Source organism: Molothrus aeneus, chromosome 2 (assembly GCF_037042795.1).
Source record: "Molothrus aeneus isolate 106 chromosome 2, BPBGC_Maene_1.0, whole genome shotgun sequence".
Taxonomy (NCBI): Eukaryota; Metazoa; Chordata; class Aves; order Passeriformes; family Icteridae; genus Molothrus; species Molothrus aeneus.
In genome coordinates, this window is record NC_089647.1 from 93432872 (window position 1) to 93446858 (window position 13987).

The 13987-nt window shown below is 37.8% G+C and overlaps 1 protein-coding gene across 1 annotated transcript in view; it reads right to left on the reverse strand.

Moving 5' to 3' along the window:
- Window positions 1-13987, reverse strand: part of MYO16 (myosin XVI) — a 358751-nt gene that overhangs the window by 264465 nt on the left and 80299 nt on the right. Inside the window, exon 2 of the mRNA XM_066545334.1 lies at window positions 1798-2061. Coding sequence (XP_066401431.1) covers window positions 1798-2023 — 226 coding nt within the window. The 5' untranslated portion in view covers window positions 2024-2061. The remainder of the gene's footprint in view (window positions 1-1797; window positions 2062-13987) is intronic.

Below are 13987 nucleotides of genomic sequence, written 5' to 3' on the forward strand. Positions count from 1 at the left end.
GGATGTGACATTTATCACAAAAGATTATGTCTAATTTGAACAGAAATTCTAATGTAGGTACATTCACTGAAGAGTCATGGTTGCATGTTCCACTCAACAACAATAGTAGGAAAACAGCTTTCATGTCTGTGAGTATAAACTTTGTTGTTGTTGTTGTACTGGTTTGGGGTTTTTTTAATGATAATAATTCTTAATATAACATTTTTCACCCCAAAGCAAACAGGCTCTGGGAACATTTGGCTAGAAACACAACAGACAGGCACTTACAGGTCCCCAAGCTGCCTAAAGACAACAATCACACATTTTCATGAATTTGTTGCCTGGGAAAGAACCACAGGCAATAAATTCAGGACTATCTTATCTGTGGGCTATTTGATCTCCTTGCTTCTGAGGACCTGTTTTATCTGTTTCAAGGGCAGGACAACATTCCTGGCTTTCCTCCACTTTACTTCCCTCTGCCTGAGATATCTTCCCTTTCTGCTTACGTTATTCAGTCTCAGCATTTGCTGAACTTTATATTCTGATTTAGGTGCAGCTCAAGGCCAAGTATAGGTAACACAAAAGACTGTTGATGCCCTTCCACCACTGCAATAAGCAACCTACATCTCTTCAGTATGAATGTCACAAATAGCCTCAAGTATCTGAATTTTACAGAATGTTAAGAGTCATATGTAGTATTCTGCTTGTTTTTTGAAGAAAGTTGGAGCTATGGAAACATGGAAGAAGATCTTTTGTTTATAATTCCTGCTAGAAAGAAGCAGGAGTGTGGAATGAAGTTTGTGAATTTTATGTATTATTTAGTTATAAATGATGCCCTGTGCACTCACTTTAAAAGAAGAATTTTTTTATTCATTTCTACTAAAGATCTCAATGTATAGGACTATACCTGAGTGATAAGCAATAATGGAGCAAATGCACAATAAAATGAAGATTCAGGAGTGAGTAAGAAAGGCATAGTTATCAAACAGATAAAAATTAGGAGAATCTTGCCAAGTTCTTTGCATGATGTCTGTCTGTCTCAGAATCTCCCCTTTTTACTCTAATGTGATTACAATGAACTGACATAAAATCTGTTTGCAAAGGAGTTGCCAACAACATTGCATCAGTTCTTTTCTTATATCCCTCCTGACCAGACAACATTATGGGGATTTCTGGGCACTTCTAAAAGTTGGGAGATTCTTACTGCAAGGTTTGGTTCACTTCTGAGGTATAAATCACAAATTCCTCTGGTTACTATCAGGTGCACCAGGGATTCACACAATGCCAAGAAACTAAAAACAGAGCAATAAAGTGTGGTTACATAATTCAAAAGGACATAAACATAAATTCACAAGCAGAAAGATGACCTTCTATCTAGTGTGACTGTGGGTCAACACCATTTCCTTGCTCTAGACACACCAATGTCACCAACAGCAGAATCCCTTACTCCAAATTTTGGCTAAAAATGAGAACTTAATTTTCAAAGTAACTTGTGTTAAATTCTACGGCTCATGTAAGAGACCAGGCATAGTCATAGATTCACAGTCCTTAATTATTTTGAAATATATTAGTTTATATTAATCTCAAAATAAATTCATTAGATTTCTGAAAGTTTACTCTCCACACTACTCTCCACACCTTATTCATTCCAGTAAGAAGTTGCAACGTGTTGTGTGCAATACATGTCTGCATATTTCACCGAGACAATCACTTTATGTGTTTTGTATTTTACTTAAAGACAGATGAGCAGAACAAGAAAGCTTTTCCTCTGAAATATTTACTGTACAAAGGAAAATATCGTATAATGTTAATATGTACCTTCTTTATCATCGTGGCGTATGATTGCATCCTGTATCATATCAGCAAGATGAAAGCAAACTCGTTGATTCTTTCCATGTTTCAGCTTCTTCCCGTGGCCCTCCCGTTTCTGGAAAGCTTTTTCCCGCTCGTAGTACGCCTTGATTTGGTCACAGCGCATGCGCTTGACCAGCCGCTGCCGCTGGCCCAGGGGGAGGGACTCCAGCAAGCACTGCTCAATTTCCATCTCATGGGTCCGAAAAACATTACATAGCTGGAAACAGCCTGCAAGGAATTAAACACAAGCAACTTTAGATCTTGCTTTCAAATGTGCCATGAAATCTCCACCAATTATTTTGTTGCTCTAACCGTTTGCAAGTCCATTTTGTAAGCTCCTCCTACTCGACCGAGACTGACTACAGTTTATGTCAGTATCATTTATTTTTTGAAAATAACACATAACTCATAGACTACAGTCTATGTCATTGTCATTTACTTTTTGAAAATAATACATAACTCATTCCATTAAATCACTGATGCATTTTTTTAAAAGCTGACTCAGGCCACGTGAACAAATGTGAATAGAAAGAAGTCTGAATGTTCAGTTGTGAGATGGGCAAAATACCTAAATATTTCAGTACAATTCAAGTGGCTAGCATTTGCTTACAAACAAGAAACTACTAAGAAGATTAATTCTAGTTTGATGCCCATGTGTCTTTTTTATTCATATTCATCTTGCTTTAGGTTGGCAAATTTCTGCATTCAGTGAGAAGAAAAACCATCATATCATAATTCTAATGAGTTCATTAGCATGCAGTGGGCACTCAGATAACTACCTCCTAAAAACATCAGTCACTTCAGATTCTAACCATGTGTATAACTTTTTTCTAATTTTTAAATTTTTTTGATTATATAGAGACATCAAATTGATCCTTCTAATGAAAGCATCAGACACTGAAATCTTCATGTGGAAACTATCACAAGTGTGTCTTTGAATCAGTTATTCCTAACATTCACAGCACTTCCTTTAAGTCAGATTCCTTTTTTGGTTTTACCATTAAATATGGTATTTTTGCTGACATTGCAATAACTCCGTTTCCTCACTGTTTTATTTTTTCTTTTCCACTGGGAGTGAAGACAGAAGAGGGGAATGGAGTGCTGCTACTTACTTTCTCACTATTATGTTACAAAAGGAGGCTAATGAATTGTCAGATAATTTTTTTGCCCAACTCCTTGAATGTGAATCCACATCCATCAACAATGTGCCCAGCATCTTGCACCCTGGCTACAGACCACCCCATCACTTCTGATTCTCAGGTTCTACTTTATGGATTTCCTTCATATGGAGGCTAGGGGCTCAAATCTGTACTTTCTAAGGGCTGACAGCAGCCCAGATGAGGAAGGTTTTCTCTCCACAGTTTGAAGTAAGACCTCTTGAAGGAAATGCAGACTCAATTCACCTTGGGTAGTTAAAAATACCAAAATTAGCCTTACTCTGCAACATAAGAAACAGGTTTTTTCTACCTGTTTTGTATAGTCACATCATCAAAGGATCCCTCCCTCATTAAGGGCATGCCTGAGTACTGCTGACTAAATGACCACTTTGTTTTCTTCTTGTGGTTTGACATGTGTTTAATCTATTGAATTCCATTCAAACCCTGGTCTGAAGCCACAATTAACAATCTCCTGACAGGATTTTGTAAAGCTAATGTCATCACAGCACATAAAAGCATCACAAATATTTATTTATTTTCATTTTAAAAAGAGACAAGAGTATCCTTATCTGCATTCTCTATAAAGGAAGTGATTTTCTTTTTATATTACTCACTGATTTTTGGTGTCCCATTCAAGAATTTTGTGTTCTTTTTTTAAAATGTTTTGGTTTGCTTTAAGGACATAGTATTCTATAAACTATAATGTATCACAATTCCATAACAAAATATAAAATTGTAGTCTGAGGTCTGCATGCCAATAATTTTATAAATTCTATTTATAACATTATATATTTATTTGCTAAATTATTTGTTATATTATTTCATAAATTACAGATAATACAAATATTATATATTATATAAAATATTACATATTTTATAATTTATAAATTTACAACTATAAATTACAATCCATGGTCTCAAATCCAACTTCTCAACTTCTCACATTTATCCAAAAAGTGCCCAGAGACTGTTTTGTTAGGGAGCACTATGACAGAAGCAGACACAGAATACAATACTACAGGTCAATTTCAGTCAATTATTTTTAACATAGGCTACTCTCTCCCTATAATTTCTGTTCCTTTCTTAGCATACCCTTCTAGTTGGAAGAAAATGAGTTGTCAAACTAAGAACTGGAAACATGTATTGGCTTGCATTAAGGCAAAACACACACCCTTTCTTCTTGCATGTCAAAGCCAATAACTCCTGCTGTATAAAACAAAATTTTCCACTTGACCTTAAATTATATGTTTCATTCCATAGCAAAAATTATATGTTTCATTTCTTTTATTTCCTTGTTGGAAGACACAACAAAATGAATGGGTAACTCTGTAACACTGCAGAAGATGTAACTTTATTTCTGGGTTCAATGCCTGTGCTCAGAGCATTCAGTCCCATAGAAGAGCTACACTCAGACCATTCTCCTCAGCCTGAGGTAGTTTTCAATGGTATCTTCTTTTTCTCGTGATAAGACTGCAGAATAAGCAAACTTCAAATCTTCGCTATTAGAATTGTTCTGCTGTGTATAAAAGATTTCAGCAGCCAAGCCTTTAGCCTACACAGGCCTTTTGGCTTGTAACACCTTAAGTTTATACCCTAACACTTCTAAATGTGACTATAATGCCTGCCAGCAAGGCTCATAGCCACAGAGGGAAAACCAGCTCACTGTGTTAAACTGTGTTTGCCTGCAGCTGGGAGCACAACCCTGCTCTGCTCATTCCTTCTCCTTCATGAAGGGAAGAAGGAGCAGCCATGCACTTGAGCTCCAACAGGCTGCAACTGAACTTGCTGTTTACATTTTGAAAACTCACCAGAGGCTGAGAATTGTGGCTATTGTCTTAGTCATAGCTGTAAATCTGCACTGCCTGTTGACCAAAGACTTTGCTTTTCCTCAGCTTAGCTCATGGGCAGTCTCTGTTCTTAGGAGGAACTCGTAGTGTTTGCTGCCATATCACAACTGAGACTGATGCAAGCTGTAGGACATCTTTGCCATCACACTGCTCTCCTCTTCCAAGGCAAGAAATCAAACAAATCAGCTCAGTGTCTTGATCAAACACAGCACAACAAAGATGCTGTCTCACAGGCAGATTCCAGTTTCAGGAAGGATGTTCCTAGCTTAGTATCCTCTGCCTCTCCACTGGAATGACGTTCAGCTTGTATGAGTCTTTGTCTATTTGCCCTGTGAGGAACAGTGCTTGACTACCACAACTGGCCTCACATAACAGTTCCCAGTGTGTGGCCAGAGTCAAAGCAGTTCAGGCCAATTGAGAAAAGGACTCTTGATCCATTTGGTCACTTGTCTCAGCTAAAAATTAATGAATTGAAGATGAAATTTCTTTCCTCAGCTCATCTGGAACCTGATACATCCCAGATGAGATCAGTATCTGGCTGTGGATGTAACAGCTGCAGGTCAGCAACCTCATTAGATTAAGCCTAGATTAGGAAACACAGTATAAATGCAGACAAGGCAAACTGCCTGAATCAATCTTTCAGGTGCTCATCTCTAAGAAATGCACCCTTGAGTCCAGCATTCAGCCAGTTTCAGAACCAGGCAGAGCTCTCCTCTATGGTCCTACTCAGCAGAGGAACCGATGATGGCACAAGCGGCAGAGCTTCCTTCACACCTCAAGAGAGCTCACCTCAAACACAGGATAATTATAGACATGCTTCTGGAGAAAATTCTGTGGATGGCTTAATGCACATGAAGCATGGGGTAATTCACTAACACTGGATCAGATAACTTTGTCTTGTCTACCAGTCTTGAAAACCTCTGTTAACAGATTCTACAAATTGTCTGGGTAAACTGTTTAAGTTGCTTCACTGACTTCTATCAAAAATGCCTTGAGTTCTTTTGGTGGCCATTATCCCTTATTACTATTGTCACTATTGAGAAGATTTCAGCTTTTTCATTTCTGCTAGCAATCCTGGTTGCCTCCCATTGCTCTCATTCTATTGCCTCAGTGTCCATCTTAGACTGGTGGGACCAACACCACATATTTGCAGGTGCAGTTTCAGTAGCCCCAAGCAGCAGCAGACAATTAGTTCCCTCTGTCTGCTGGCCAAACTCCTCTGAACGTAGCCCCCTGTGTAGTTTGTCCGATTTATCATCAGCACATACAGCTGGCTTCCATTCAGGTCTGTGTCCATTGTAACCCCTGCACATTCTTCAGCAGGACTGCAGCTCAAGTCAGTCAGCTCCCAGGCTGTACTGAGGTGTAGGGTTAGTCTGTCTCAGGCGTGAAAATATCACTTCCCCTCAGTTCCCCTCTTGAACTGCCCAAAATTTCTATCAACCCAACCCCCAGGATTAAGCTCTCCCATTTGAAGTATGCCAACTACTCTGTCCTAAGTGAGCATTGCCAATACCAACAACAGCTTCAGCTGTAAAGAAACCCTCCAGGAAAAAAATAGCTGCTAAAATCCACAACTTTATTTGGCAGATGTAAACAGTTACTGCTTAGAGAATGACAATTCAACTGCAGTTAGACTCCAAAGAAAATCTATTAGAGCCTCCTAAAAAGGTAACGTGCAGCAAGTCTCTCCATCCTTTCCTGCCCCATATATGGGAGGACTGGCACAAACTGCCATACTGATTTGGTAGAAGAACACTGTATGACCCTCATTCAACAGCAGAAGATAGATGGAAAACATGACCCCAAACAGAGCTGGTTTTGAGTGTGCTAGTCTGGAGGCAGTATGGTAAAGGTTTGTGGGTAGGGAAAAAGGTTGCCTTCTGAATATGTTTTCTTAAGAGTTTGCATCTCATGAAATAAGATTTCAGATTTGAAGATTATTTCATGCAGTTCTTGGCCCAGTGCATGACAAATTACACTAATGTGCAGGGATTCAATCAGGCCACTGTGATGGTCACGGCAGACTGCGCTGGAGAATACCTTGGCAGTGTCATCCATGAAAAACCTGGCAAGGTTTACTGGGATATTATTTATTTAATGGGATGTTCTGGACAAAAATTACTAGATTAAACATGATTGTCAGTGTGCACATAGTTTTAAGGTCTGCATCTTCTGTATAAGCACGATATAGAAACCTCTCTAAAACACTGAAATATCAAAACCAGAGAAACTTTTACTGTGTTACATTGATTACTAATTAGTACAGGACAAAGGAAATCATTACCACTGTAACCAACAGAAAAAAAAAAAGTTTCAATGATGCTTGCTAGCAAAGAGCTGCTTCATTGACTGGGACCACCATGAACCACAAGAAAGAGAAGAATCGCTGCTTTAAAACAACAGATTCATAAAATTTACTCACAGTTGGAGAGTATGACATCTGCATCACAAGACAAATTACAGTTTTGATCCTGCCTGTACAAACAAGAGATTTCTGAGTAAAGAGGAACAGTTTGCTTTGAATTGTCACTGGTTCTCACTGTGAAGATGAGAGAAGGAATGTTTTGTGACATTACAAGCATCAGCTCCTGAACAAAATGAAGACCAAAGGAAGGGTGATAGGATGTAAACAGAGAGGAAGAATGGGTACTGTTACAGAAATATTATTCCATCTTCTGAAGGTGATTTGAACTCAAGTAACTTTACAGTATACAGGGACATTTTTTGCCATACCTCTTTTCAGAAATCATATTGATATAGCTTTCCCTTATACTGCTTCTTATGGCTTTATGTCTATCAACTTTAGTCAGTTGGTCTGGCATTTAAATTAGGAGACTAGTCATCCTAAAAAATGCACCTCAGATGATAATTCACATTACATGGGGGTGACTATGTCCCTGGGGGTTTATGATTATGTCACAGGTCAGGAGGCATTTCCAGAAAGTAAAGCTGAATGCCTACATACATGTACACACAGACTCACCTCTCTGCTCAGACGTATTTTGACGTTGCATGTGACTTTTCATTAAAGGCAAGTACACAATCAAACTGTTGACATTGCTTAATGCAGCAAGCCTCTCAAATACTGTGACATGAACTGAGGGCACATAATGTTTAAAATTACAAATTTTAAAATAATAAGAGCTGATCTTTAGTTATGCAAACATGTTGATTTTTATGATATTTTAAACAATGAATAATTAAAGTTCTGGGTATTTGAAAGACTATGGTCATTATAGCATTGAAACAAAATATAGAGGGTTTAAAGAAGCTGGAAAAATGGTAATCTGAGATTCTGAGAATGTACACTGCAGCCAAAACAATAGTCTTTAAGCAGGTTAATCTCACTAAAGGAAAAAGGGTAAAATAACCCTCCAAAATATATACTGTGTTTAGTTTGGGTCCTCTGACACTTAGCCCCTATCTCGGTCTATTCTTGCTAAAAATATGATATCAGCCCATTTTCACAACAGCAATTAAACATCTACATTCTCATTTAGATAACTGAAATTGTCCTGAATTGCAGAAAGATAAAATATATCAAAATTTCAACAACGTCAATAAATGTTTAAATAGATTAGCATTCATTCAACAAATTAAAAAAGGCATTTTTTCATAAAGACAGTACTATTGTACAACAGTTTTAAAGCTGGCTAGCTAACCATAACCATTACTAACAAAGATACATGGGAAAGGTATGCAATGAGCAGCAAGTGCTTTGGCACTCACACATTCAGATACACGGATGGTGGAAATCAGTGCAGCTTCATCCAGTTCAAAAAGCTACATTAATGTCCACTCCATGTTTGCTACAGAAGTCAGACCAGAAATTTAGGCACTGGCCCTTTCAGTAATGCACTTTGCTGTTACAGATAATGACATTATTATACAGGAGGCTTTTTTTCTTCTACCAACAAAGCATATTTAGATTTATTATGTTGAATTAGAAATAACAATTTATGAGTATTTATGAAGCTGAGGTGAATTTGATATGAAATCAGTGATATAAATACTATAGCATAACTGAAATCATTGTGTCTGAACCGTAGATCAATGCATTTTACAGGTGCTCTCTTCAGAAATCAAAAGTTATTATGTATTTTCTACTGATCTTACAGTTTCCAAAAGAAATGTGGCTAAGAACAGCCACAGGAAAGGCTGGCTTATATTAAATCCATCTCAAATTGAAACATTAAGGTCAGCATCAAAATACTTGGATTTGAAAATTCTTTGTTCAGCACAGGGAAAATTACTTACCATTTAAACAGCTTGTCCATTACATTTATTAAGGTGTGAGTGAAGCATGGTGCTTGCAACCACTCATCCTGACTTCTACAGCTGAAACCCTTCTGTCAGGTCAGTACAGATCTGCTCACTGTAGCAATGGACTTCATCCTTTTTCTTTTTTTTTGGTTTCCCTTCCCACCCCAAAAGCAGATAATCATGAGGGAGCAGTATAACTATTTACCTTGTAAAGAATGTAAAGAATTCAATTAATGCCAAGTCCTCTGAGAATAAATTACATTGCAGTAAAGGAGCTGATGTGCTTCTCCTATTCTTGGCTCCACAGAGCTTCTTTTTGATGTAATTAGAAAGTTAGGGCTCTTAAATGACATGATATACAAAGCTTCCTCAATTTCTGCTTAACACCCAATTCTGTCTTTGCTGAAGAGCAATCCTAAGCACATTCAAGCAGCTACTCTCTTATAAAACCCTACTCCTGTACACTGCTCTTCAAGAGCCTTAAGATGTGACTAGACTGGTAAGTAGGAACTGCAATCAATTTCCAGCTTGATACCAAGGAAAAGTTACTTATCAGATGTTATTTATCAACTCTACAAGCTTCCTAATAGACTCTATTATCTATCTATCAGCAATTCAGTGAAGTTACACTGGCATTTTCTAAAAATTTATTATATTTAAATCAAAGAAACCACCAGTTTGGGATCTTGCCATTGTAGTGATATAAGAGAGTCTGAATAATACCGAATTAAATATAACAGAGGGCTCTGCACTGTCATTTGTGATTTATGCCATGTAGCAATCTGTGACATATGGAGATTTTATGTTCTAGGTAAAATTCATTAACTGTTTGCCAGCTTATTCAAAAATGCAGCCAAACTGCTTGCCTGTACATTTAGCCTTCATTTAGCTTCATTTAGCCTAGTGTAATAAAGCACAGGTTTCAAATACATATGTATGGGATTCTTCTCATTTTTTAGAAACACAAAAAAATCGTTTTCTTTTGTCTGTTTTTGATGCACAGGGAATTCATAAGTATGAATGGTCTGAACGAAAGTCTGTTTGCCCCAGAGCAGTAGTCCTCATCTGTAGATCACATCCAGAAACTACAGGAATGCAAGCAAAATGAACACACATGATCTGATCAAGCTCATCCTGTTTATTTTGGTAAAGCTGCTTTCTCCTTCTCTCTACTGCCATTATCCTTCTGTACTCCCTTGGAGGATGAGGCAAAGGTGCAATCTGGATTCCCACAAACCAAAGCAATTTCCAGCAAAACCAAGTAATTTCTCCTGCAAACATCAGAACCTTTTGTGAAACAACCTAAGACAGCATTGTCTGCTCAGGAGCACAGGAGTTTCCAAACAGAAAGACTGCACAGTCTGAGTAAAACACATTAACCCATTCATCTCATAGAATATCACAGGTGGGCTTTTTGGAGATGAAAGTCTGTGCTCAAGGTGAATTCAGGGCTTTTTTGTAACCTCTTTAAATAATGAGTATTCAGACAATAGGTCAAAACACTGCTCTTTTGGAATTTAAGTAAGTTTTTTAAGCAATCAGTCACAAAACCTAGGATATAAGTATTCCCTGACCAAAAAAAAAGAAAAAAAAAAATGAGAAGGCAAAAAAAAAGCTTGTCAGTTAAATGTTGTACATCAGCTCATGTTCACTAGTGAAGGCTCACGCAGAAAAAATGAAACACATCTAGACAGCACAGCATATAGTCCTAGTTCTCCTTTGATTTTGCTGAGCTCTTGTGCTCTAAGATATAATTATCTATTTTTGTGGCTTCTAAATTTCACAGTGTCTATAATGAAGACTGCACTGCAACATAGGAGAAAGGTATTTTACAACATAAACCCAAAGGTGTTTAGATATGCTCTAGTAAGTAGTAGGAGGCTATATGTAGGCAGGGAACAGTATTTGAGGATAAAAGATCTTGAAATAGATGAAAGATTGCACAGGAGATAGAACACACAATCTGGGGGCGTTTCATCTGCCCTATCTATTGGGAGAAGTCTCTAGATATCATCCATAGCCTTTGCCAAAGAGAGAACTAGTAGGGACACTTCAAAAATGATCCAGCGAGCTAAATAACAATGCTGTAGAGCATCAGCATTCCAATGCCTTTCATTGTTTATGAAGTGTAGATACACCCCCTAAAGCTTGTCCCACCAACACCTTATCTTTTGCTTGCAGCAAGGTAAGTGGTGGCATTGCTTTTCACCCAAGCACTGTGGTTTGACTAGCCACCAAACCCCGCACAGTCACTGCCCCACCAGCAGGACTGGGGAGAGAATAGGAAGGGTTAGAGAACAGGAAAAGAGAACTCATGGGTTGAAATACAGTTTAACAGGGAAAGCTAAAGCTGCACACAGAAGCAAAGCAAAAAGGAATTCACTGCTTCCGATGGTTGGGCAGGGGTTCAGCATCTCCAGGAGAACAGGACCCCATCATGCACAATGGTAACTTGGGAAGACAAGAAGACATCATTCCAAATGCACTCCCTTCCTCCTTCTTCCTCCCTACTTTCTATTATAAGCATGAGGTCCTGTGGTCTGGAATACCCCTCTGGTCAGCTGGGGCCACCTGTCCTGGCTGTGTCTCCTCCCAACCTTCCATGCACCAACAACTTCCTTCCCACCGTGGTGGTACAAAAAGCAGAAAAGCCCTTGGCTCTGTTAGCCCTCCTCAGCAGTAACAAAAACATCTCTATATTATCAGCACAAATCCAAAACAAAGCCTTGTACTAGAACACTGTGAAGAAAATTAACTCTACCACACCTGAAACCAGCACAACAAGAAGAAGAAACTTATTTGTAGCATGCTTAAATTTCCTTGCAAGGCTTGACATTACTTGGTACCTTGTGTGACAAGAGATAATGGCTTGTAAAATGAACCTGACACCCATATGGTAGAAAAGCCACACTATAATTTCCAACCATAATGAAATAGTTATACAACACTACTAGGCAATGTAGTACTCACTTGTTTGAATAAATCATGTCATGATTAACCTGGTTTTGAAACATTTTCCTGCAACTGGGTAACGGATTTGGAAATTGTCATGGGAAGAAAACTGACAAGATGCATACACACAAGTAACATAATCATGAAGAATTTGTTTCCTTAGAAAGATCAAAGCAAAATATGCTTATGTGTTTCCCAAAGCTTAATGGTGAAGCAGCTAATTTTTGTTTTTTTAAGAAATAGTCCAAGTCCCTATGTCAGGATCTGAAGAGAGAGTTTAAAGCAATCAGAAAACAAAAGTAATCTGATTAACACTGACTGCACTAACACATTTTTATTTTTAATATATATCTATATATAGACAACTCAGAAGAGAAAATAAAATGGTTGTTTGCACTAACTCATACAACTTTTGGATCTATGAATTTATGTCACTTTTTATTTGGCATTTTCAGAAGCAAGCAATGTATACTTGTTAGAATAATATACTAATTAATGCTTGTCACTTGCAAAGCCTGGGAGGAAATAGCATCAGAATACTTGGTCATATTTGAAGAATCCAAATTGCTGTAAATCACACCAAGAGCAAGTAAAACTCCAGAAGCTCTAAATCAGAAGGTAGAATGAGAACAAAGAACTGGGTTTGCCAAATGACAAAAAAGAAAGATAAGAAGGAATAGATGAGAAGTCCTCCAGAAAATATTACTCCTTCTAGTCCTTCCACAGACCAAGCTGTCTTTGTTTGACTGCAATACAAGACTTATGAAGCGACAATTAAGTTTTGGCAATAATAGTTACTTCCTTACAGTACATTAAATGGAGATGTAATAATGCATGGATCTCTAGCCCACAGTTTCAGGTGTAGGATAGAGAGAAGGAAGCACAAGCACCTGGGAAGAGATGCATTGGAAAATTCTTCCTGCCATCACAGTATAATATAAAAGTTTTGTTACACAGGTACTTAACAAAGTAGACAGTGAAAAACACTAAGGCTGTTGTTAATACTTGTAAATCTGAAATTTGGGAAAGTGAATTAACACATTAGTGCACAGTGAGAGGAAGCCAGAATTACAGCCGCTATACCTCAAGGGTACTGAAAAAGTTGAACAGCAGCAGCAACAACCAACTACTTGAATAAAGAAACAAAAAATCAGATTGTTTCAAAAGCTGGGGCCATTCTTTTATCACAGACATTCTCAGATATCACTATTTTAGTCAGCAAATATGCCACGGCTCAAGAGTCATACAGCATACAAGAATTACAGAAACCATAGGAGAAAAACACATACATCAAAATTTGCAAAAATCTGCATATATAAAAGCTAGTTAAGCATAATGTGAATCAAAACAAAGGGAATATTGAGTATCATACATCATAGGGAGTTAAAAGTCAAAAAGGAAGCAGTGGTTCACAGACCCAGCCATAAGGACTGGCAAACACACAGGAAAGGAAATCCTATGCCAAGTGAACTTGTGGTTCTACATGCAATCTAATAATTTAAAGAGATTACTGTAAAGTAAAAGCAGATGGAAAAGTAGTTTACCACACAGTGGAGCTAACAAAAATTCTGCAGCAGAGCTAATATGTAGGCCTTTGATCACTTTTCTGTGCACATCAAGGGGCTGCCATCTCAGTTTTCAAACAGCAAGAGGATTGGAAACTGGCCGTTCTCCATTCTGCAGAAAGGCAACTTATCTGGAATATTGCATTCAATTCTAGACAGTCAAATTGGAGCAGTTCAAAAGAAACTACCACGAATAGTTTTGAGGCCCGAGGGACTGATTTATGAAGAAAGATGAAAAGAATTAAATATGCATAGCTTAGCTAAGCAGTGACTAAGGAGAGAAAAGTTAACAGAAATTTAAAGAGTGAAAGGGAAAAAGAAAGGTTATATACCATAAAAATGAGGAGAAGATGGAGCAATAAAATGA